This window comes from Hemiscyllium ocellatum, chromosome 17 (assembly GCF_020745735.1).
Source record: "Hemiscyllium ocellatum isolate sHemOce1 chromosome 17, sHemOce1.pat.X.cur, whole genome shotgun sequence".
NCBI classification, from domain to species: Eukaryota; Metazoa; Chordata; class Chondrichthyes; order Orectolobiformes; family Hemiscylliidae; genus Hemiscyllium; species Hemiscyllium ocellatum.
Genome location: NC_083417.1, coordinates 43,391,978 through 43,416,402, shown reverse-complemented (window position 1 = coordinate 43,416,402; position 24,425 = coordinate 43,391,978). Strand labels below are relative to the sequence as shown.

The window sequence follows — 24,425 nt, the reverse complement described above, 5'->3', positions numbered from 1 at the left end:
ATCGACTGTTTGTAGAAGCAGTGGAAAAAGTCAATGGAAATTAGAAGATCAGGGGCCAGCAAAATGTGCACATTCTCAGTCCAACAAATCTGGCAGAGACTACCATATCCATGTGAAGTTCCTAATGCACATCAAGTGAAACATAACACAGAGTTGACTGGTAAGAATTGACCACCAGGACACAAACCATTAGGTGATGAGAGTGAAGTCTGCTCCCCAAGTTAGCTTCAGTTGAGATCACATTCATTTTGTTTCTAGGTGCAATACTCAGGAAAAATGTATTTGCTTCATTTTTGAAGGGATGAAAAATCATGAGGTTCTTAATATTTCTTTTTGATTTAAGAAAATACTATAGAAATTCTCTATTTTTTATCTTCATCAATTGATTTCCTGTATGCTATCTCTCTGAAAGCCAGAAGCTCCTGCTGAGATACAATTCAGTGAGCAGCAGTGGCCCACTGTTATTGTCTCTTTTATCTCACATGTATTCTTTTAAAGTGGTTTACTTTACATCAATCCAGATTGATAGGTCAGTCAATTTTTTTTCTCTCATAACAATACGGGACAATTTATGTGCTTTAATTTATACAATGATGATAATTACAGTAAATCTCATTTAATATTAGCTTTAGCAGGATCATGTTCTTCTGCATTATTGGTTAATATATATAACCATATTTTATAAATGTGTATTCAACAGGAAAACATTGTAAATGGATTTTCTGTGGATAACTGTGTTTAACTTGTAATCAAGTCAAATATGTCATAAGTTAATATTTCAATCAAGCTATTAGAAAAGCTTGATTGAAATATTAACTTATGTAGTTTAGTAAATAGTGAAATAGAAGAGTAAATGGTGTAGGCATGAGCTTGGAGGAAAACGGTGAGTGTGGCACAGTTAAAATGGACAAGAATATGAGCTGTCTAAAAGCCAGAAACAATGACAACCTGATCATTGCAGACCTCAAGCTACACAGTACAGTGAGGAACAACTGAAGGGTGCAGTCCAAGCAAGACACTAAATGTAGAACAGGAGTATAAGCAGAGGCTGAGCTTTCTTGATCTGACAGGACAGAAACTTCTAGAGGGTCAGATTGTCACATTAAGTGGTAGCAGACATCTGCTAGGCTGCTCTGCTAGACCTGACAGCTTTGCTTTACCTCCAAGTGACCACCACCCTCAATTTCATTGCCTCTGGATTCTTACCAGTTGCTGCCAGAGCCTCATCCAGCATCTCCAGTTGGCATCTCACAAATGAAAGTTGGGATGTTGATCAAGGCTGGCAGTTATGTGAAATCTGCCTGTGATAACATCAGCCAGAATGAGTAGGTACTCAGTTGACTGTGCACTCATGGTAATTCCCCCACAGCACAGGTCAACCAGCAATATTCATCAACCACAAGACCTTCCACTCTCTCAATAAAACTGTCATACAACCACAAAAATATATTTATCCGCATGTGCATCATTTGTCCAAGAAGCAACTGTGATGCTTTCAAGTTGTAGAAGTCTAAGCTTCTGACATTAGAAACACAGGAGACCAGGGACAACTGCTGATGATATTCATGAGGTACACAACAATTGAAAAGTGGGACAAGTAGATCCATATGACCATCAGATACGTCCTCCAGTAAATGATCAGCATGCACTTCAGGACTCACCAGGCCATATGTCTGGAATGGTGATGGATGCTACACTGATTATGCCTTATTCATACAAGGTTTATTTACATTCCACCAATAAACCAATGTCAGAAGGATGTATGACACCATTCATCCCTTCCATCCAATGTTACTGATACAAAGGGGAGATAATGCACTGGTCGTATTATCACCAGACAATAATCCAGACACCCAGATAATGTTCTAAGGGACTCAGGTTTGAATCCCACCACAGCAGATAGTAGATTTGAAAACAAAACATATCTGCTTCAGTAACCATCAGAGAAAGAAACTGACATCCTTCCTTGGTCTGGCCTACATGTGACTCCAGACCTACAATAATGTGGTTGACTCTTAACTGCCCTCTGAAATGGCATAGCAAGCCATTCAGGTGTCTCAACCACTAGGTAGGAATAAATGAATGAATTCAGATGAAACACCTTACTTTGATGAATGGACCAGAAGTGACAGTGCAAAACTCAGCCCTGTTGAACCTGCAATGCCCTCCTCATTAACATCTAGGATCCAGAGCCAAGATTGGGACAGCTGCCCTAGGAGTCCTCAGCATTGACTTTGGACCCTCATAATGTGTCATAGTGTCAGGTCAAACACTGGCAAGGAAACCTCCAGATGATTGCCATGTACTGCCCTACCCCACTTCAGCTAATGAATCAGTGCTACTCCATGTTGAACAGCGCTTGGAGGATGCACTGAGGGAATCAAAGACACAGAATATACTCTCAATGGGGACAGCACTACCATGAGTGGCTCAGCAACACCACAATTGACTGAGGTGGTCAAATCCTAAAAGACATAACTACTAGATTATATCTATGGAAGATGATGAGGGAAACATATATTGGACCTCATCCTCATCAACCTGCCTGCTACAGATGCATCTTTCCATGACAATTTCGATAAGAGTGACCATCGGACATTCTTCATGGAGATGAAGTCCTGTCTTCATATTGAGAATGTCCTCCATTGTGTTAGCACTATCACTGTGCTAAAAGGCGTGGACTTCAATAATATCTAGCAGCTCAAGACCAGACATCCATGAGGTCATCAGCAGCGGCCAAATTGTACTCCTGTGTAATCTGTAATCTTGTGACCAAGCATATCCACACTCAACCATTATCATCAAGCCAGGGGATCAACCCAAAATTAATGGAGAATACAGGAGGGCATATCAGGAGCAGCACCAGGCACACCCAAAAATTGGAGTGTTAACCTGGTGATGCTGTGAAATGCATGTGCCAACAGCAAAAGCTGCAAATGAAAGAGATAAATGATTCCTCAACCAATAGATCAAATCTAAACTCAGCAGTTCTTGCCACATCTAGTCTGTACAAGACATTGGTAAGGGCCACATTTGGAGTACTGAGTACAATTCTAATCACCCTGCTACAGGAAGGATGCTGTTAAACTGGAAAGGGGGCAAAAAAGTCGTACGAAGATGTTACCAAGACGAGAAGATTTTGAGTTATAAGGAATGGCTGGAAAGGCTGGGGCTTTTTACACTGAAGGCTGAGGGGTGACCTTAAAGAGGTTTATAAACTCATGAGTGACATGGATAGGGCGATTAGCCAAAGTCTTTTCTTCAAGGTAGAAGAGTCTAAAATGAAAGGGCACTGGTTTAAGGTGAGAGGGGAAAGATTTAAAAGGGACCTGAGGGACAACTTTTTCATACAGAGAGTGGTGCATACATGGAACGAACTACTAAGGGAAGTGGTAGAGATAGGTACAATTGCAACATTTAAAAGACACTTGGACAGCTACATGGATAGGAAAAGTTTAGAGGGCTATGAGCCAAATGGTCTGAACTAGTTCAGTTCATAAAACTTGGTTGGTATGGACAAGTAAGGTTAGAGGGGAAAGTGAGGACTGCAGATGCTGGAGATCAGAGCTGAAAATGTGTTGCTGGAAAAGTGCAGCAGGTCAGACAGCATCCAAAGAGCAGGAGAATCGACGTTTCGGGCATGAGCCCTTCTTCAGGAATGAGGAAAGTGTGTCCAGCAGGCAAAGATAAAAGGTAGGGAGGAGGGACTTGGGGGAGGGGCGTTGGAAATGCGATAGGTGGAAGGAGGTCAAGGTGAGGGTGATAGGCCAGAGTGGGGGTGGGGCGGAGAGGTCAGGAAGAAGATTGCAGGTTAGGAAAGCGGTGCTGAGTTCAAGAGATTTGACTGAGACAAGGTGGGGGGAGGGGAAATGAGGAAACTGGAGAAATCTGAGTTCATCCCTTGTGGTTGGAGGGTTCCTAGGCGGAAGATGAGGCGCTCTTCCTCCAGCCGTCGTGTTGCTATTGTCTGCCGATGGAGGAGTCCAAGCACCTGCATGACCTTGGCGGAGTGGGAGGGGGAGTTGAAGTGTTGAACCACGGGGTGGTTGGGTTGGTTGGTCCGGGTGTCCCAGAGGTGTTCCCTGAAACATTCCGCAAGTAGGCAGCCTGTCTCCCTTGGGGCCTTGGAGGGAAGTAAGGGGGGAGGTGTGGGCGCAAGTTTTGCATTTCTTGTGGTTGCAAGGGAAGGTGCCGGGAGTGGAGGTTGGATTGGTGGGGGGTGTGGACCTGACGAGGGAGTCACGGAGGGAGTGGTCTTTCAGAACGCTGATAGGGGAGTGCAGGGAAATATATCTCTGATGGTGAGGTCCATTTGGAGGTGGCGGAAATGACGATGGATGATACGATGTATGTGGAGGTTGGTGGGATGGTAGGTGAGGACCAGTGGGGTTCTGTCCTGGTGGCGATTGGAGGGGCGGGGCTCGAGGGCGGATGAGCGGGAAGTGGAGGAGATGCGGTAGAGGGTTAGAGGTGCCTGTTTCTGTGCTGTATGACTCTAAGACTCTGGTCATGAATGCCAACTGACAATTAAGCAACTCACTGGCGGATGAGGTTCCACAAACATCTCTGTCTTTAACAATAGGGGAGACCAGCATAAAGCTGAAACAACAATCTTCAGCCAGAAGTGCCAAATAGATGATCTATCATGGCCTCCTCCAAAAGGCTCGGTGTCACAGATGCCAGCATTCAGCCAATTTGATTCACTCTGTGATATCAAATTACAGTTAGAGGCACTGGATAGAGCAAAGGCTATAGACTCTGACAACATTTCAGCAATAGTACTGAAGACTTGTGTTCCCAAGCTTGCTGCTCCCTGAGCCAAGTCCTTCCAGTACAATTACAATGCTGGCATCTCCCACCAGGTATATCAAGGCTGCACTTGACCGAGTGTGGCAACAAGGAACCCTAGAAAAACTGTAATATTTGGCAAAAAGGTTGTGGTTGTTGGAAGTCAGTCATCTCAGCTCCAAGACTTCTCTGCAGGAGTTCCTCGGGGTAGTGACTGTGGCCTAATCCATTTCAGCTGTTTTATCAATGGGTGTCTTTCTTTGTGAAGCAAAGTATGAATTTAGTTCATCAGGGGGCCATTTCTTTGTTCACCACTATAAATTCCCGTTTCTGACTGTAAGGGACCAACATTAGCTTTCAGCTTTCTCTTTCTCTATTTATGTACTAAAGAAAGTTTTATAGTCAGTTTGTATGGGTATAAAATTGCAGGGAACATACACTATTTTCTCCTTCTTAATCAATCCCTTGGCTCTCTTTTTGATTTCTAAACTGTGTTCCCAATCCTCAGGGCTGTGATTTCTAGCCAATTTATATATATTTACATCTAATAGTATTTCAAACTTCTCTTGTAAGCCATGATTTGGCAACTGTTTTCTTTATGCGCTTACAATAATAAACATTTTTTGTACTTCACCCATTCGCTCTTTGAATGTTTACCATTGCCTGTCTGATGTCATTCCTTGCAGTAACATTTCCTGAGCCATCACAGGCAACTTGCACCTCATACCATTGTAAGTCCCTTTAAGATCCAGGACTCTAGTCTCAGAATCAACTACTTCACTGTCCATTTTGATGAAGAATTCTATCATACTATGGTCACTCATTCCTAATAGGTCTCTGTTATCTGCATTACCAATTGTTCCATTCTCATTGCATAATATCGACTCGAAGATGGCCTGTTCTCTGGTTAGTTCCTCAATGAATCGGTCCATAAAGCCATCCTGTTAACACTTTAGAAGTTTCTCCTCCACCATATTGTGGCTACTTAAAGTCATCCATAATTACATGTTCCTTTACTGCATGACTCTCTGATTTTCCTGTTTAATGACATTCCCAGCATCACCACTATGGTCTGGTCACTATACCACAGCAACTAATTTTGCTAATTAGGCTATTCACCCTATCCATGCCCCTCATGATTTCATAAACTTTCTATAAGGTTCCAACGCTCCAGGAAAAATAGCCCCAACCTATTCAGCCTCTCCCTACAGCTCAAACCCCCTAACCCTGGTAACATTCTTGTAAATTTTCTCAAAACACTTTCAAATTTCACAACATCCTTCCTATAACAGGGGAACCAGAATTGCAAGCAATATTCCAAATGTGACCTGTACAGCTGCAACATGACCTCCCAACTCCTATACTTAATGCACTGACTAATAAAAGAAAGCATATCAAATGCCTTCTTCACTATCCTGTCTACCTGCAACTCCACTTTCAAGGAACCTGCACAACAAGCTCTTTTTGTTAAGCAACACTCCTCCAGACCTTATTATTAAGTGTATAAGTCCTGCCCTGATTTGCCTTTCCAAAGTGCAGGACTTTGAGTTTATCTAAATTAAACTCCATCTGCCACTGCTCAGCCCATTGGCCCATCTGATCAAGATCCCATTGTACTCTGAGGTAAACTTTTTCGCTGTCTGCTACACCTCCAATTTTGGTGTTATCTCCAAACTTACTAACCATACCATCAACGTTCACATCCAATCATTTCTATAAATGACAAAAAGCAGTAGACCCAGCATCAATTTGGAATATTGTGTGCAGTTCTGGTCTCCTTCCTATCAGAAAGATGTTGTAAAACTTGAAAGGGTTCAGAAACGTTTTATAAGGATGTTGCCAGGTTTGGAGGATTTGACTATGGGGAGAGATTGAATAGACTGGGGCTGTTTTCCGTGGAGCGTCGGAGGCTGAGGGGTGACCTTGTAGAGGTTTATAAAATCATGAGGGGCATGGATAGGGTAAATAAACAAAGTCCTGGGGTGGGGGAGTCTACGTTAAGGGTGAGAGGGGAAAGATGTAAAATTTCTTTTTATAGAGGGGCAACCTTTTCACACAGAGGGTGGGACATGTATGGAATGAGCTGCCAAAGAAAGTGGTGGAGGCTGGTACAATTGCAACATTTAAAAAGGCATCTGGATTGGTATATGAATAGATTAGATTAGATTAGATTAGATTCCCTACAGTGTGGAAACAGGCCCTTCGGCCCAACAAATCCATACTGACCCTCCAAAGAGTAACCCACCCAGACTCATTTCCCTCTGACTAATGCACCTAACACTATGGGCAATTTAGCATGGCCAATTTATCTGACCTGGGAATGGTTTGGAGGGTTATGGGCCAGGTGCTGGCAGGTGGGACTAGACTGCGTTAGAATATCTGGTTGGCATGGACAAGGTGGACCGAAGGGTCTGTCTCCATGTTGTACATCTCTAAGATACTAATCCTTGTAGCACACTGCTAGTCACAGGCCTCCAGTCTGAAAAGCAACCCTCCACCACCACTATCTGTCTCCTACCGTCCAGCCACTGCTGTACCCAAAAGGCTAGCTCTCCCTGTTTTCCATGTGATCTAACCTTGTTAACCAGTCACCATGTGGAACCTTATCAAACGCCTTACTGATGTCCACATAGATCACATCCATCACTCTGCCTTTGTTATTCCTCTTCAGTCTTGGTAAACGAGTTGGGGTAGGGTGGTAATGCAGCTTAATACTTTCTCCTGCTCTTTACTCCTGTCACTGAAATATGTTTAAGGGATTGACTAGTTCAATCTCAGCCTGGTCAGCTGCATTATGGTTTTCTTGGTTATCAGGTCCTGCAGTGGATCTGGGTCAGAGGCTGGGATGCTACCCAATGCAGTACAAAACGCCTCCTTGCTAATTTTAATAAAGAAAATAATTTATCAAATTACATTTAGAGATTATTTCTAGGATGAATATTTGGAAACATGTCAATTTTATAGATTAATTATTCTCATCTCATTTCTTAAGATTGGAAGCTCAGTGGTTAGCATTGCTGCATCACAGTACCAGGGAGCCAGGTTTGATTCCACTCTCCGATGACTGTCTGTGTGGAGTTTACACATTTTCTCTGTGTCTGCATGAATTTGCTCTCAGTCCAAAGATGTGCACATTAAGTGGATTGGCCATGCTAAATTGCCCATATTATCTAGGGATGTGCAGGCTAGGTGGATTAGACATGGGAACTGCAGGGTTACAGGGATAGGATTGGGGGATGAGTCTGGTTGGGATGGACTGGGATGTGTGGACTCAATACACCAAACGGCCTGCTTCCACATTGTAGGGATTCTATGATCGATTCAATGACTTTCTCTTCAACATACGGTCAGAAGTGGAGATATTCACTGATGATTGCACAATGTTCAGCACTATTTGTAAATCCTCAGACACTAAAGCAGTCAAATGCGTAAAACCTGGAGAATTTCCAAGCTTGGGTTGCAAAAAGCATTCCCTGTAACATTCCTTCCAGTTTTCCAGCTGTCTAAGGTCCATGTGCAGCAATACCTTCTGGATCTGGAAGACAATCCTTTGAACAACATACCAACCCCAAATGGTATGTGCAGAAATTTGGAGAGCTGAGATTGTATGTAGCCTAAAGGCAACATTGTTGACAATTGACACAAACAGCAGGTAATGACCATACAGTGTCATAGAGTCTTAGAGACATACAGCATGGAAACAGACCTTTCGGTCCAACCTGTCCATGCCGACCAGATATCCCAACCCAATCTAGTCCCACCTGCCAGCACCCGATCCATATCCATTCAAACCCTCCCTATTCATATACCCATCCAAATGCATCTTAAATGTTACAATTGTACCAGCCTCCACCACATCCGCTGGCAGCTCATTCCATACACGTACCACCCTCTGCAAGAAAAAGTTGCCCCTTAGGTTTCATTTACATCTTTCCCCTCTCACTCTAAACCTATGCCCTCTAGTTCTGGACTGCCCGACCCCAGGGAAAAGATTTTGTCTATTTATCCTATCCATGCCCCTCATAATTTTGTAAACCTCTATAAGGTCACCCTTCAGCCTCCGACGCTCCAGGGAAAACAGCCCATCTCCAATAAAAAGAATCTCACCATCACCCCTCATCATTCAATGGCATCACCATATCTGAATCCTCCACTATCAACATCCTGAAGGTTACCATTGACTAGAAACTGAACTGACAACCATATTAGTATTTTGGCTACAAAAACAGAACAGAGGCTGGGAATTGTACTCTGAATAACTCACCTCCTGACTCCCCATAGCCTCTCTGCCATGTTTAATGTAGACAAGCAGGAGGCTGGAAGAACACAGTAAACCAGGCAGCATCAGGAGGTGGAGAAGTCAACATTTCAGGTATAACTCTTCTTCAGGAATGGGGGAAGAGTGTCAGGGGAGCTGCAGATAAGGGGAGGGTGGAGGGCAGAGTGGTGAAGTGGGATAGGCGAACACAGGCAGAGGGTACAACCTGGTTGGTCAGTGCGAGGAATGAATCTGGTTGGTAGCTGGAAGGAAGGGTTGATGGGAGGATCGGAAGGGAGGGGGGAGAGGCTGGAAAGGGAGCTGGGTGATGGGGAGGAGGGTTATTTGAAATTGGAGAATTCAATGTTGAGCCCTCCAAGCCGTGGACTGCCCAGGTGGAAGGTGAGGTGTTGTTCCTCCAATTTGTTGTTGACTCGTTGTGGCAATGGAGGAGGCCAAGGATGGTCATGTCAGCAAGGGAGTGGGAAGGGGAATTAAAATGGGTGGTGACTGGGTGGTCCAGTCGGCCTCTGCGTGCCGGACTGAGATGCTCAGTAAAACATGCACTGAGTTTATGTTTCGTCTCCCCAATGTAGAGAAGACCACATCGGGAGCACTGGATACAATGAACTATGTTGGAGGAGAGGCAGGTGAACCTCTGTCTCTCCTGGAAGGACTGTTTGGGGCCCTGGATGGAGGTGAGGGGGATGGTGTACCGACAGGTTTTGCGTCTTTTCTGGTTGCAGGGGAAGGTACCTGGCAGTTGGGGGTTTGGAGGAGCCATAGAGGCGTTGGTGGAGAGAATGGCGCCAACCAAAGACTGTCAAAGGGAATGGTTCTTGAGAAGGCAGGGAAGGCTGAGGAGGGAAAGATGTTCTTGGTGGTGGGGTCTAGTTGGAGTTGGTGAAAGTGTTTAAGGATGATTATTTGGATGCAGAGACTAGTAGGGTGGTAGGTGAGGACAAAGGGGGTCCCTGTCTTTATTGCATTTGGGAGGTGGGTTAGAGCAGTGGAATGGGGAATGGAAGTGGTGCGGTGAAGGGCCGTCTGGGTGACAGAGCGGAACAATCACATTGATCGAAATAGGTGGAAATCTGGGATGCTTGGGAATGGCAGAGTAATTGGGAGAATGGGATGAAGTTCTTACAGGATACTGAGTGGGAGGAGGCGTAGTGCAGGTAGTTGTGAGAGTCTTTGGATTTGTACTAAACATCTGCCTGGAGACTGTCGCCACAGATGGAAATGGAGATGTCAAGAAAGGGGAGGGAGGTGTCGAGATGGACCAAGTGAATTTGAGGGTGGGATGCAAGTTGTGGGTGAAGTCGATGATTTGCTCCAATTGAGCCTGGGTGTAGGATGCTGCACCGATGCAGTCATCGATGTAATGACGGAAGAGCTGGGGCATAGTGCTTATGTAGGTGCTGAAGAGGGACTGTTTAACGTAGCCGACAAAGAGGCAGGCATAGCCACGGCCCATCCAGGGCCCATAGCCACCCCTAGATTTAGAGGAAATTGGAGGACTTAAAGGAAATGTTATTAAGGATGAGGTCTAGTTTGGCAAGGTGGAAAAGGGTATTTGTGGAGAGGGACTGGATGGGTGTGTTGGAGAGGAAGGAGCTGAGGGCCTGAAGGCCATCCTTGTGTGGTATGGGTGTGTATAAGGACTGCACGTTCATAATGAAGATAAAGTGCTGGGGACTGGGGAACTGGACATTACCGAAGAGGTGGAGGACGTGGTTGGTGTTGTGGATGTAGATGGGAAGTACCTGAACCAGGAGAGGATGGAGTCAAGGTAGGATGACTTGAGTTCATTAGGACAGGAGCATGCCAAAATGACAGGTTAGCTGGAGTAGTTGGGCTTGTGGATTTTAGGGAGCAGGTAGAACTGGGCAGTGAAGGGCTGGAGAACTCTGAGATTGGAGGTACTGGAGGAGAGATCACCGGAGTCAATGAGGGCATGGACAGTGTAAGTGATTTTGGCCTGATGGGTCATGGTGGGGTCATGGTCAAGGGGGAAGTAGGACATGATGTTGGGGAGTTGGTGATTGGCCTCTGTGACATAGAGGTCCATTCTCCAGACTACCACTGCCCTGCTTTTACCACCTTCGTTCCCTCTGCCATTTATAAGGCACACATCAGGAATGTTTTGGAATGTTCCCCACTTGGCTGGAGAAGTGCAGCTTCAAGAATACTCAAGAAACTTGACATCATCCAGGACAATGAAGCCTGCTAGATTGGCACCAAATCCACAAACATATGGTCCCTCCACTATTAACACTCAGTCACAGCAACATGTACTACTTACAAGATACACTGCAGAAATTCACCAAGCTCCTTAAGTAGCACTTTCCAAATCCACAAACACTACCATCTAGAAGGCAATGGGCAACAGATACATGGAAAACCATCATCTGCAACTTCCCCTCCCAAGTCACACATCATTCTGACTTGGAAATATACCACTGCCATTCCTTCACTGTAGCTAGACAAAATTCTGGAACTCTCTCCCTAATGGCACTTTGGGTCTAAATACACCAAATGGAGTGCAGAAGTGCAATAAAGCAGTTCAAAACCACCTTGTCAAGTGCAACTTGGGCTAGGCAATAGACACTGGCCAAGCCAAAAATACCCAATTTCAGTCCAAAAGCACACAGACAGAAAGAGATACGAATACTATGGACTGAGGGAAAACTGAGAAAGTCATTCAGTGGTCTCTGTTCACAGGATCTGCTGAAATGTTTCTTGTTCTGGTCATAACACTGTTCTTGGTCTTACTTCTCTTGATGCCTTCATTGGTTTGCAGGAGGCACAGGGTGGCTGATTCACACTAATAAAAAGTCTCAGAATTATCACTTAAAAGTCACAACATTACAGCAACTGCTGAAGGAAAAATAAATTGGTTTCCTTCAGGCTGAAAGTAGCTTTTACTGCAGAGAACAAACATTGCTCCTGAGGATGGAGATTGGATGGCTTCTCTCAGTCTTTTTGATAACCTCGAGCAGTTTAGCTACCTAAAAACCAATAGCTGTTGGCAGGCAGAGAGATTTGTCATTGATAACTGGTCACTAATCCACAGACCTATCAGCTTCTTGGTGCTCGCTGAATTTCTATTTGTACACACTGTGGCTCCAATTTGTCTGCATCTTCCCTTACTAATACTTGAACCAACAGTTATATAAAACTATATAATGTCAGGTTACTTGCTTTCAAAACATTTAATAATCCATCAGCAATCTTTGGGGCATTTCAGTCCACAATCAAAAATTCAGAGAAATAAAAAGATATAGTCTCTGCAGAATGAAAAAGAGGAATATTACTTAAATGGAGAATGACTATAGAATTCAAAGTGAAGGAGGATTTAGATATTTCAGTCAAGACACACAAAAGATATGTATGCAGGTACAGCATGTAATCAAAAAGAAGAATGGGATGCTATCCTTTGATACAAGAAGAATTGAATATAAAAGTAAGGATAAAAAAATCCCAAAGAACTGCGGTTGCTAGAACTCAACAACAAGCACAAACCTTGCTAGGAAGAAGGGTCACTAGACCCAAAATGATAACTCTGCGTTTTCTTCACAGAGGCTGCCAGACCTGCTGAGTGTTCCCAGCAATTTCTGTGCTTGTTTAAAAACAAGGATGTTATGTTATGCTTCAGTTATTGAGAGCATTTGTGGGACCACATCTCAAATACTGCATGCCATTTTGGTCTTTTTTTTAGTATTCATTCATGGGATATAGGCATTATAAGTTCAATCAGCATTTATTGCACAGCCCTAACTGCCCTGGAAATGAGTGGCTTGCTAGGCCAACTTTAATTCCAACCTTTTTAATTGAACTCAAATTTCATCATCTGCCATGCCTCCAGACCACTTGAGTCTTTGTTTTGGATTACCGAGACATTACCACTCTGCCATCATCTCTCCACATGTAAATGCATTGGAGAAGGTTCTGAGAAGGTTTACTACCTTGAATCCTGGAAGGAACAGGGTGTTTGTGAGGATGGGTTGGACAGACAGAGCTTGTTTACTGGAGTTTAGAAGTGTGACGGGTGACTTGATTGAAGTGTATAAGATCCTGAAGGTGGATGAGAAAAGGATGTTTCCTCTTCTGGGTCAATACAGAAGTAGCAGAGCAGTTTTTAAAAAAAATTAGGGGTCAGCTTTTTAAGACAGAGAAAGATAAAGCTTTGCTCTCAGAGGGTTGCATGACCTATGTTTCCTGTAATTTTTTCCCTCTGCATGGACATCTGAAGTCTGTCTGTTTTATTTTGTTATGGAACCAGAAGTCAATGCACTGGCACATCACTTGGCATGTGCAGAACCTCAGAATGGAATAGCTCCCAGTATATTGCAAAGCCGTGTCTGTTTTTTCATTAATACTCTCCAGCTGATGGTTTTTACGTCAGAGGTTCTGCACATGTTGACAGCTTTGTTGAGAATAAATGTCTCCTCTTCCAGCAAATGTTCTGTCACAATGGGATCTCAAGCTGAAAATCATCATCTTTGAGTTATCCTAAGTCTCAGCTATCAAATGGATGTGTTAATACTTGACTATTACAAATTGAATCAATGTTCTCCCTCTCCCCCTCAGTTCTGATGTTAAACACGTGCCATTCTTCAAGGGCTTCAAATGTTCCCCAGACTGTTGTTTCTCTGGAGTGAGTGCAAAGTTGAATTTCAAGTTTCAGTATAGAGTCATAGAGATGTACAACATGGAAACAGACCCTTCAGTCCAACCCATCCATGCCGACCAGATATCCCAACCCAATCTAATTCCACCTGCCAGCATCTGGCCCATATCCATTCAAACCCTTTCTATTCATATACCCATCCAGATGCCTTTTAAATGTTGCAATTGTACCAGCCTCCACCACTTCCTCTGGTAATTCATTCCATACACATACCACCTTCTGCGTAAAAAATTGCCCCTTGGGTCACTTTTATATCTTTCCTCTCTCACCCTTAACCTATGCTGTCTAGTTCTCAACTCCCCCACCCCAGGGAAAAGACCTTGTCTATTTATCCTATCCATGTCCCTCATGATTTTGTAAACCTCCATAAGGTCACCCCTCAGCCTCCAACGGTCCAGGGAAAGCAGCCCTAGCCTATTCAACCTCTCCCTATAGCTCAAATCCTCCAACCCTGGCAACATCCTTGTAAATCTTTTCTGAACCCTTTCAAGTTTCATAACATCTTTCCAATAGGAAGGAGACTAGAACTGCATGCAATATTCCAACAGTGGCCTAACCAATGTCCTAACCTCCCAACTCCTGTACTCAATACTCTGTCCAATAAAGGAATGCATACCAAAAGCCTTCTTCACTATCCTATCTACCTGTGACTCCACTTTCAAGGAGCTATGAACCTACACTTCAAGGTCTCTTTGTTCAGCAACACTCCCCACGACTTTAACATTAATTGTCTAAGTCCTACTAAGATTTGCTTTCACAAAATGCAGCACCTCACATTTATCTAAATTAAATTCCATCTGCCACTTCTCAGCCCATTGGCCCATCTGAGCAAGATCCCCCTGTAATCTGAGATAACCTTCTTTGTTGTCAACTACACCTCCAATTTTGGTGTCATCTGCAAACTTACTAACTATACCTCTTATGCTAACAACCAAATCATTCATATAAATGATGAAAAGTAGTGGACCCTGCACCGATCCTTGTGGCATTCCACCGGTCACAGGCCTCCAGTCTGAAAAACAACCTTCCACCACCACCACCTTCTTTCTTCTACCTTTGAGCCAGTTCTGTATCCAAATGGCTAGTTCTCCCTGTATTCCATGAGATCTAGCTTTGCTAACCAGTCTCCCATTGGAAACCTTGTCGAATGCCTTACTTAATTCCACATAGATCATGTCTACTGTTCTGCCCTCATCAATCCTCTTTGTTACTTCTTTCTTCAGCATTGATAGCACAGTTGCTACTCTTATTTGACCAGGCTTCTTATTTAATTCTGTGGTTACCTCGTTATTTTGCCATTGAGACTAGAAGAAATTCCAATTCTGTCTCATGTTTCATTTCTTTTTCTTTCTATATCATTAGGTTCCCGAAAATCCAGTCATCCAGACTCACCCACTAATTCAAGTGCAGTCTGCAGCTGTAATTCTTCCTTACTGTTTCTCACTGACACTGGCCCTTCTTCAGCTCTGAAAATTTTCAGCACAAAATTTGAACAAAATTTCAGCTTCACACTTTGAACATCATCTTTCGTGTAATGTGCTTTAACAGTAATTACTTCTAAGTGAAAGCTAGTTGGGTGGCACGGTGGTTAGCACTGCTGCCTCACAGCGCCAGAGACCTGCGTTCAATTCCTGCCTCAGGTGACTGACTGTGTGGAGTTTGCATGTTCTCCGTGTGTCTGCGTGGGTTTCCTCCAATGTGCGGGTCAGGTGAATTGGCCATGCTAAATTGCCCGTAGTGTTAGATAAGGGATAAATGTAGTGGTATGGGTGGGTTGTGCTTCAGTGGGTCGGTGTGGATTTGTTGGGCCTGTTTCCACACTGTAAGTAATCTAAATCTAGTATAAACTGAAAGAACTGCAGATGTTGTAAATCAGATACAAAAGTGGAAAATGCTGGAAAAGCTCAGCAGGTCTGGCAGTACCTCTGGAGAGAAATCAGAGTTAACATTTTGGGTCTAGTTACCCTTCCACTAAGTCTGACATCTCACCAGATACGCTGAGTTTTTCCAGCAAATTCTGGTTTTGTCACAGCAAAAGTAGCATGTCTGTCACAAATGGACAATGTGCTAATACACTTTTCTGACCAATGTCTTGGTCCAAGTTTGCAGCAGAGGTCTTAAGTAGAACCATTTTTACTTTAGCTACATATTGTGAGTTGACATTATTCAATCACTCCTTATTGTAATTCAACCGTCTCATTTAGCTGTGTGAGCTGCAGCGACTTGAGTTTTGGAGGTGGAGGGAGCTCATTCAGCCCATAGAGGATTGACTGATCGATATGCCTGCCGCTCTGGGTGCCTGTGGCTGCTGAATCGATGTGTGTGTGCTCGTTTGGTGCTCCTGCCGGATGACAGACAGCCGGCGCCTGCCGGGGGCTCGGGGCTGCCGCCGTCTGCATTGTCCGTGTCAGAGCCGCCCGCCAATGGGGAGGAAACACAAGAAGCACAAGGCGGACAAGCACGCAGCGGAGGGTAAGAGCGGCTCTCTCTCTGCCCCCCGCACCCGGGGGAGGGAGGACGGCATCTCTGCTCAGGCCACTCTCCCGCAGCTGATCCCCCGGCTCCAGAGCTGGGCCTAGTTCCCTGAGCTGAGCCAGTAGCGGCCCTGCTGCTCAGTCGCTGCGGGAAACGGTGAGGGGGGTGGGACGGTGTTTATCTGCACGAACCGGGAGGTCCCGAGTGTTGAGAGGGCGATGGCGCTTCGGTGCGTGTTTTGTCCGAAATGTTGTGGTGCCCAAAGGGGGAAGAGCAGGACGCGTGCTGCAGGGTCAACACAGAATCTGCTGGCAGCCCTTTCCCCGAACAGGCATCAGGCTGTTTTGGTTCTGGTGATCTGTAATGAGGCAGGTTTACTTAATGATCTCAGAGTAAAACACGCCCGAGGAAACACTGACCAGAGCATGCTAGAATTTGATTTGGAGACTCAGGCGTTGGATGGGGGTGGATAATGTTTTTAAAAAATCACACAACTCCAGGTTATAGCCCAACAAGTTTATTTGGACGCACTAGCGTTGTGTGATTTTTATTTAACAATGTTAGAATTTAGCTTTCAGTTTGAACGGGTGAAGCTTATTTTGGAAAGAGCTCTGCTAAACTTGAATATGGTCAATTACAAAAGGAGTGAGGGCAGCATGATTTATGCTCACTCACAAATTGCTAACACTCTCTCTCTTCCTCCCCGGGCCTTCAGTAACCACTTGCTTTTGCTGCTGGGTGTTCCTTCTCGGGTTGGGGCAGGGTTGAGGTGGGATTTTGTTGCGATTTTGTTTTAACAGTCTGAAAGGATACACCTCGTTCTAGAATAGAATCCCTTGCAATGTCTCCGGGTTCTGTCAGCAGGGATCACTGACAGGAGGCTTGTGGTACATTGTAACATCCTTCCTTACATTTTATAAACAGAAGGTGCTGGAGAAACTCGGCAGCTCTGGTAGCATTTAATGAAGAGACAAATTGAGTTGTCTCTTCGAGTCGAGTGACCCTTCGGCAGAACATGTTTAGTGGCGCAAAACTGCGAGTGGGGGAATTCTCTGGTCAGCTGCAGATACTGAGTGCATGCAAGTCATTACCCATTCATTGACTTGGACATACAATCTGTGGGAACACACAACATAAAACAAGCCACTTTCAAGCGTTGATTGGCAATAGCTCAGGTTTCGAGATGAAAATCTGTACCGGGGACATTAGAGGAAAGGCCACAGATACTGCCCAATCTGTCAGCACTGTTATTTGTAGCTTATTGAATTGAATTTATCGTCCTGTGTACCAAGACACAGTGAAAAGCTTTGTCTTGCGAGCAATACAGGCAGATAACAGAGTTAAGTAGCATTGATAGTAAATAATATGTAAACCGTGGCAAAAAACAAAACAATGTTAAGTGTTTGTAAGTCCATTCAGTATTCTACCAACAGTAGGGTAGAAACTGTTGCAAATCGACTAGTGTGTGTGTGTGTGTGTGTGTGTGTGTGTGTGTTCAGGCTTCTGCAGCTTCTCCCCGATGGTAGAGGTTGTAGAAAAACATTGTCAGGGTGAGATGGATCTTTAAGAATGCTGACAGCCTTTCCTTGACAGCAGGCCTGGTAAATGGATTCTGTAGATGGGAGGTAGGCCTTTGTGATTGTCCGGACCGAGTTCACCACTCCCTGTAACTGTCTCCGATCTTGAATGGTTCAGTTGTCATACCAAGTAGTGATACATCCAGACAGAATGCTCTCAATGGCGCACCTATAAAAATTGGCAAGGGTATTTGTCATCTTGCCAAATTTCCTCAGCTGCCTGAGGAAGAAGAGACGTTGTTGGGCCTTTGTAACTAGTGCAACCACATGGAGTCCAAGAAAGCTTTTTGTGGACAACCATTCCCAGGAGCTTGACACTCTCCACTTGTTCCACCTCTGTGTTGTTAATGTGTAGGGGGCATCAGTAACATCCTGGTGAAAGTCAAAAATGAGTTCCTTGGTTTTGCCAGCCTTGAGAGCTAGGTTGTTCTCAGTGCACCATTTCTCCAGGTCTTCCACCTCCTATCTGTAGTCTGTTTCGTCGCATTTCGATACTGTTGCTTCTCTGACTCAGTCCACTCCAACCATTAGGATATTAATTTGCAGAGTTATCTTGAACCAAATGGGAGTAATGACAGGATGCAGTTAAAAATCACACACCACCAGGTTGTATTCCAATAGGCTTATTTGGAAGTACAAGCTTTCAGACGCTGCTCCTTTGTCAGGTAGCTAGGATGCAGTGGCAGACCTTCAGCCCCTATTAGTGAAGTAGGTTCAGCTGCGTTACTCAAAGATTGGTGTGGGTAGCATAAGTTTCAGTTTGTGGGGCACTGGCACCAAAACTAGAGTAGAAGGGAGTAGTTCCAGTGGAATGGGCCTGATTTGAGCTCTGCTGGGACCAGGGAATCAAATAACGAGGGCTATAGATAAGGCTTTAAACTAATGGGTGGGGAGCCCAGTTTGATAGGAAAGTGCAGGCTTACAAAGCAAGAGGATATGGCAACGTTATACCGTAACTATTTGGATAGTGACAGGCAGATTGGGACAGGAAAGGACAGTGTGTGCAAACACAGAAAAAAACACAGTAAGTCCTTATCAATGGAGGCAAGAAATAAAAAAAAGACACTAGTAGGCCCCGAACAGCAGCTTTGTGATGGTACAGAGAATACACCAGGCGATTAATGAGGGCATGTAAAGAAGGCAGCATATTAAACATTGGGTGAATTTAATCTTCATGTTTGAAATAGTCAGATTGGCAAGGTAACCAAAAAGACAAATTCATAAGAGTGTATTTGGGACAGTTTCCCTGAAGGAAGTGCTGCAGATTCAAACAGGGATCAGGATGTTTTGGTTCTGGTGACCTGTAATGAGGCAGGTTTAGTTAATGATCTCACAGTAAAAGATCCCCTTGGAAACAGTGACGAGAATATGTTAGAATTTAGCATTCAGTTTGAAAGGGAGAAGCTTAGGTTGGAAAGATCTCTGTTAAACGTAAATATGGTTAATTACAAAGGAGTGAGGGGCAGAGGTAACTGGAGTGGACCAGTAAAGGAGAATAACAGCAAAGATGGTTGAGGAACAATGGCATATGTGTGAGCCATAAACTTTTATTTTTAAACAACAAAGATATATCCTTGGGAGGAAGAAGGATTCTGGAAAGGAGACAAGCCAACCACGTTTAACCAGGGAAGTTGAAGATAGCATGAAATTGAAAGAAAAACATAAAATGCAGCAAAGATTAGTGGTAAGCCAGAGTATTGGGGAAGTTTTAAAAACTAACAAAGGGAACTATAGACCAGTGAACCTGATGTCAGTGGTGGGCAAGTTGTTGGAGGGATTCCTGAGATACAGGATTTACATGTATTTGGAAAGGCAAAGACTGATTAGGGATAGTCAACATGGCTTTGTTCGTGGGAAATCATGTCTCACAAACTTGATTGAGTTTTTTGAGGAAGTAACAAAGAGGATTGATGAGGGCAGAGGGGTAGATGTGATCTATGTGGACTTCAGTAAGGCGTTTGGCAAGGTTCACCATGGGAGACTGGTTAGCAAGGTTAGATTTCACGGAATACAGGGAGAACAAGCCATTTGGATACAGAACTGGCTCAAAGGTAAAAGGCAGAGGGGGGTGGTGGAGGGTTGTTTTTCAGACTTGAGGCCTGTGACCAGTGGAGTGCCATAAGGATCGGTGCTGGGTCCTCTACTTTTTGTCATTTACGTAAATGATTTGGATGTGAGCAGAAGAGGTACAGTTAGTAAGTTTGCAGATGACATCAAAATTGGAGGTGTAGTGGTCAGCGAAGGAAGTTACCTTAGATTACAATGGAATCTTGAGCAGATGGGCCAATGGGTTGTGAAGTGGCAGATGGAGTTTAATTTTGATAAATGCGAGGTGCTGCGTTTTGGGAAAGCAAATCTTAGCAGGACTTATACACTTAATGGTAAGTTCCTAGGGAGTTTTGCTGAAGAAAGAGACCTTGGAGTGCAGGTTCATAGCTCCTTCAAAGTGGAGTCGCAGGTAGATAGGATAGTGAAGAAGGCGTTTGATATGCTTTCCTTTATTGGTCAGACTATTGAGTACAGGAGTTGAGAGGTCATGTTGCGGCTGTACAGGACATTAATTAGGCCACTGTTGGAATATTGAATGCAGTTCTAGTCTCCTTCCTATTGGAAAGATGTTGTGAAACTTGAAAGGGTTCCGAAAAGATTTACAAGGATGTTGCCAGGGTTGGAGGAATTGAGCTATAGGGAGAGGCTGAACAGGCTGGGGCTGTTTTCCCTGGAGCATTGGAGGTTGAAAGGTGACCGTATAGAGGTTTACAAAATTATGAGGGGCATGGATAGGATAAATAGACAATGTCTTTTCCCTGGGGTTGGGGAATTCTGAGCTAGAGGGCATAGGTTTAGGGTGAGAGGGGAAAGATATGAAAAAGTTACCCTTAGGTCTCTTTTATACAGAGGGTGGTACGTGTATGGAATGAGCTGCCAGAGGAAGTGGTGGAGGCTGGTACAATTGCAACATTTAAAAAGTATTTGGATGGGTATATGAATAAGAAGGGTTTGGAGGGATCTGGGCCAGGTGCTAGCAGGTGGGACTAGATTGGATTGGGATAACTGGTCGGCATGGATGGGTTGGAGTGAAGGGTCTATTTCCATGTTGTACTTCTCTATGACTACCAAAAAACAGAGGATAACCTTTGAGCGTAAATTTACAAGTAATATCAAAGTTGACAGCAAGAGCTTCTCGAAAGACCTAAAGAGGATGAGAGGGGCCAAAGTTAATGTCGGCCTCTCAGAGAGTGAGGCTAAGTACATAATGGAGAATGAGGGAAATGACAGAGAAATTGTATAAGTACTTTGCAACAGTTTTCATAGTAGAAGGCATTAACAGCATTCCAAAAATATTAAATCGGAGGACAAAAGGAGGAGACGAAATAACTACAATGATTCACTATGGAAAAAGAAGTACTAGGGAAATCATTGGAACTAAAGACCAATAAATTCACTACACCTGCTAGGAAGCATCTTCACATGTTACTAGAAGTAGCTACAAAGATAGTGAGGCACTGATAGTAATCTTCAAATAATCTTTGGATTCTAGAAATGTCCCAAAAGGTTGGAAAACTGCCAATGTAACATCTTTATTTGAAAAGAGAAGGAGACAAAAATGGTAGCTATAGACAGGTTAAGTAAGTAGGAGAAAGTGAAGACTGCAGATGCTAGCGATCAGAGCTGAAAAATGTGTTGCTGGGAAAACGCAGCAGGTCAGGCAGCATCAAAGACGCAGGAGAATCGACGTTTCGGGCATAAGCCCTTCTTCGGGCTTATGACCGAAACGTCAATTCTCCTGCTCCTTTGATACTGCCTGACCTGCTACGCTTTGCCAGCAACACATTTTTCAGGTTAAGTAAGTCGGCAGAAACTTAGCATTTAGACTGTAATATGGAAAAATGTGAGGTTATGCACTTTGGCAGGAAGGGCATGAAGAATAGAGAAGCTGAATATTATTTAAATGGGGAAAGACTGCAGAAATCTACAGCACAGAGGCATTTGAGAGCCCTCATGCATAAATCTCAAAAGAAACTGTGCAATCAAACATTCAGCATGAAATAGGGAAGGAACATTGGCCATTGTTTCAAAGGGAATGCAGTATGAAAATTGGGAGGCCTTGCTAAAAGTAAAAGGTGCTAGTCAGAACGTAGCTGAGATACTGTAAACAACTTTGATCCCTTTATCTACCAGATATTGGAGGTGGTCCAAAGAAAATTCACTAGGTATGGAAGAGAGTCTTATGAAGAGATGTTGAGTAGATTGGGCCTAGATTGGAGTTTAGAAGAATAAGAGGTCACCTTGTTGAAACATGTAAGATTCTTAGCGGACATGACTGGATTAATGCAGAAAGATGTTTCACTTTGTGGGAGACTCTTGGATCAGAGAGCATAATCTCAGACCAAGGACTTGCCAGTTTAAGATGAGATGAGAAGGAAGTTCTTCTTTCTGAGAGTATAGAATTCTTTACCACAGAAGGCTGTAGAGGCAGTGTTGTTAATTTTATTCAAGACTAAGATTAACAGATATTTAATTATTAAGAGACTGAAGAATTGTGGGAAAAAGACAGGAAAATGGAGCTGAAGATTATCAGATTAGCCTTGATCTCATTGCATAGCACAGCAGTCTCAATGGGTTGAATAGCCTATTTAAGCTCCTACATCATATGGTCTCAGACAGCAGTTTATATGAATGGAACATTTTAAGTTAGATGGCCTTGTGCTCCACAATAGGCACTAAAATAGATTTATTGATTTCTTTCTTGTGCACTGTCTGAAGCTGAACCAGACAGTTTGTACCTTCAGTGTCCTACATGACTGTAAGCTTAGATTCTAACCCTATATCTTCTCCATTGCTAAGAAATGTTGCTTTATTTCCATAATGCCTTTCTCCATTCCTGCCTTAGCCCGTTTGCTGTTGAAACCCTTAGCCATGCTTAATGTTACTTCTAAATTGACAATTCCGGTCATCTCCTAACCAAGCTCCCAGCTTCCACCTAGCAGTTTGATGTCCATACCTTAACTTTTACCAAGTCCTCTTCACCCATCATCTCTGCTCACTGACCAACATTGGCTACTGGTTTAGAAAAGCCTAAAATTGAAAATTTCCCTATCACCTCTTCCAACGTTGCCTCCCTCTGGAGTATCTGTATTCCTCCAGCGCTTACCTCTTGTCTAACTTCCATTTCCTTTGACCCAATATTGGTAGGTGTCTCTTCAGCTGTCTAGGCCAAAAATACTGAAATTTCCATACCCAAACTGTATTCTCCACTTCTTCTCCTATAAGTAAGTATTTATTGCCAGTCACTTTGACCATGTGTTGGACCATTGTCCTAAAATCTCCTTTGGCTGTGTCAGTTTTTGTTGCACTCCAGTGGAGTGCTTTCGGATGTTTCACTTCTATAAAGGTACTATTGTAGATGCAGCTTGTGCCCTGTCAATAATGTCCTATATATTGGTCACCCCTGTTTACTTTAAAAAGATTCAGTGTTGTCACTGAACAATCATGTTTACTGCACGCAGTTTCTTCCATATATATTGTTTGATTATTAATTTACTCACAGGAGCTGCAAAATACTGATCTCCAAAGTTTCCTAGATCACTTACTCTATCCAGGTGGGAATCTTTGGCCAACTTGCTGATCTTCCTTTTGATTAGTTAGCTATTAGCAGTCTAGGGTGAATTTCCTCTGCTTTGCAGCAAAATTCTTCTAAATTCTCACTGGATGAAGTTGTTATCTGATATCAAGATGAAGAGGCTGAAAATCTTATTTTTGCTAGTTAGTATCTCATTGGCTTTGCATTTATGTTAAATTATACATTTTGGCTTTATTTAATCCTGTCCGTTCTGGAGAGGAATGAGCTTTGGGGTGTGATTGTGTACAGGATTGGTCTCGGAAAATTAATACTGTACAACAAGCTGCCATTGATTGTAAATCTCTCAGAATGTGACTTAAATCTTCTAAACTGCTGCAGTGGTCATCTGCTCTCTGCTCATCAATTTTCTCAGTTCAGTGCTGCTCTCACTTCCTTCTTGATCTTCTGATCCCAGTTGTCATAGAAATATGCAATTCAGTTGTCCATCAAGTGAAGTAAAGTTGGGAGAAGATGGGGGACATCCCTTTTTGTTGCACTAACTGCACTTATTCACTTTAAAGGACCAATCTTTCAATGTGGATGAATGAGTGAATCAGGAATTGGGTTGGTTGGGTGAGAAGGTAGGTTGGTAAGGTGGGTAGCTGGGTAGTCGGGTTGGTGAAGTGGGTGACTGGGTAGTCGGGTTGGTGAAGTGGGTGACTGGATCGTCAGCTTGAGGGATTAGTCAAATCTGTTAAGGGAGAGGTGAGTAGTCAGGTCAAGTCAGGTTTGGTGGGGGTAGTTGGGTAATTGTCGAATCAATTGGGCCATCACCAAATTGATACACGTTTTAATTTATCTAATATTTCCCAGATAATGACATAAGCAAGCACTGTGGAACTGTCCCAAGTCTCTAACTCTAATTCAAACTCATTAAAACTTGCAGAGGCTTCTGATGTGCACCTTTAATCATATTTTCAGTTTCTGGTGGTCTGATGATTGGAATGTTGTTCTGAAGTGATTTTACTGAATGATATTGTACTATAGTTCGCTTCAGTATATTTGCTTGTA

The 24,425-nt window shown here is 43.6% G+C and overlaps 1 protein-coding gene across 2 annotated transcripts in view; it reads left to right on the top strand.

Moving 5' to 3' along the window:
* Window positions 1-16,091: 16,091 nt before the first annotated feature.
* brd7 (bromodomain containing 7) overlaps window positions 16,092-24,425 on the top strand; it is a 54,114-nt gene continuing 45,780 nt past the window's right edge. For both annotated transcript variants that reach the window (XM_060838124.1, XM_060838125.1), the window contains exon 1: window positions 16,092-16,211. In XM_060838124.1, the coding sequence (XP_060694107.1) occupies window positions 16,163-16,211 (49 nt within the window). In that variant the 5' untranslated portion in view covers window positions 16,092-16,162. The remainder of the gene's footprint in view (window positions 16,212-24,425) is intronic.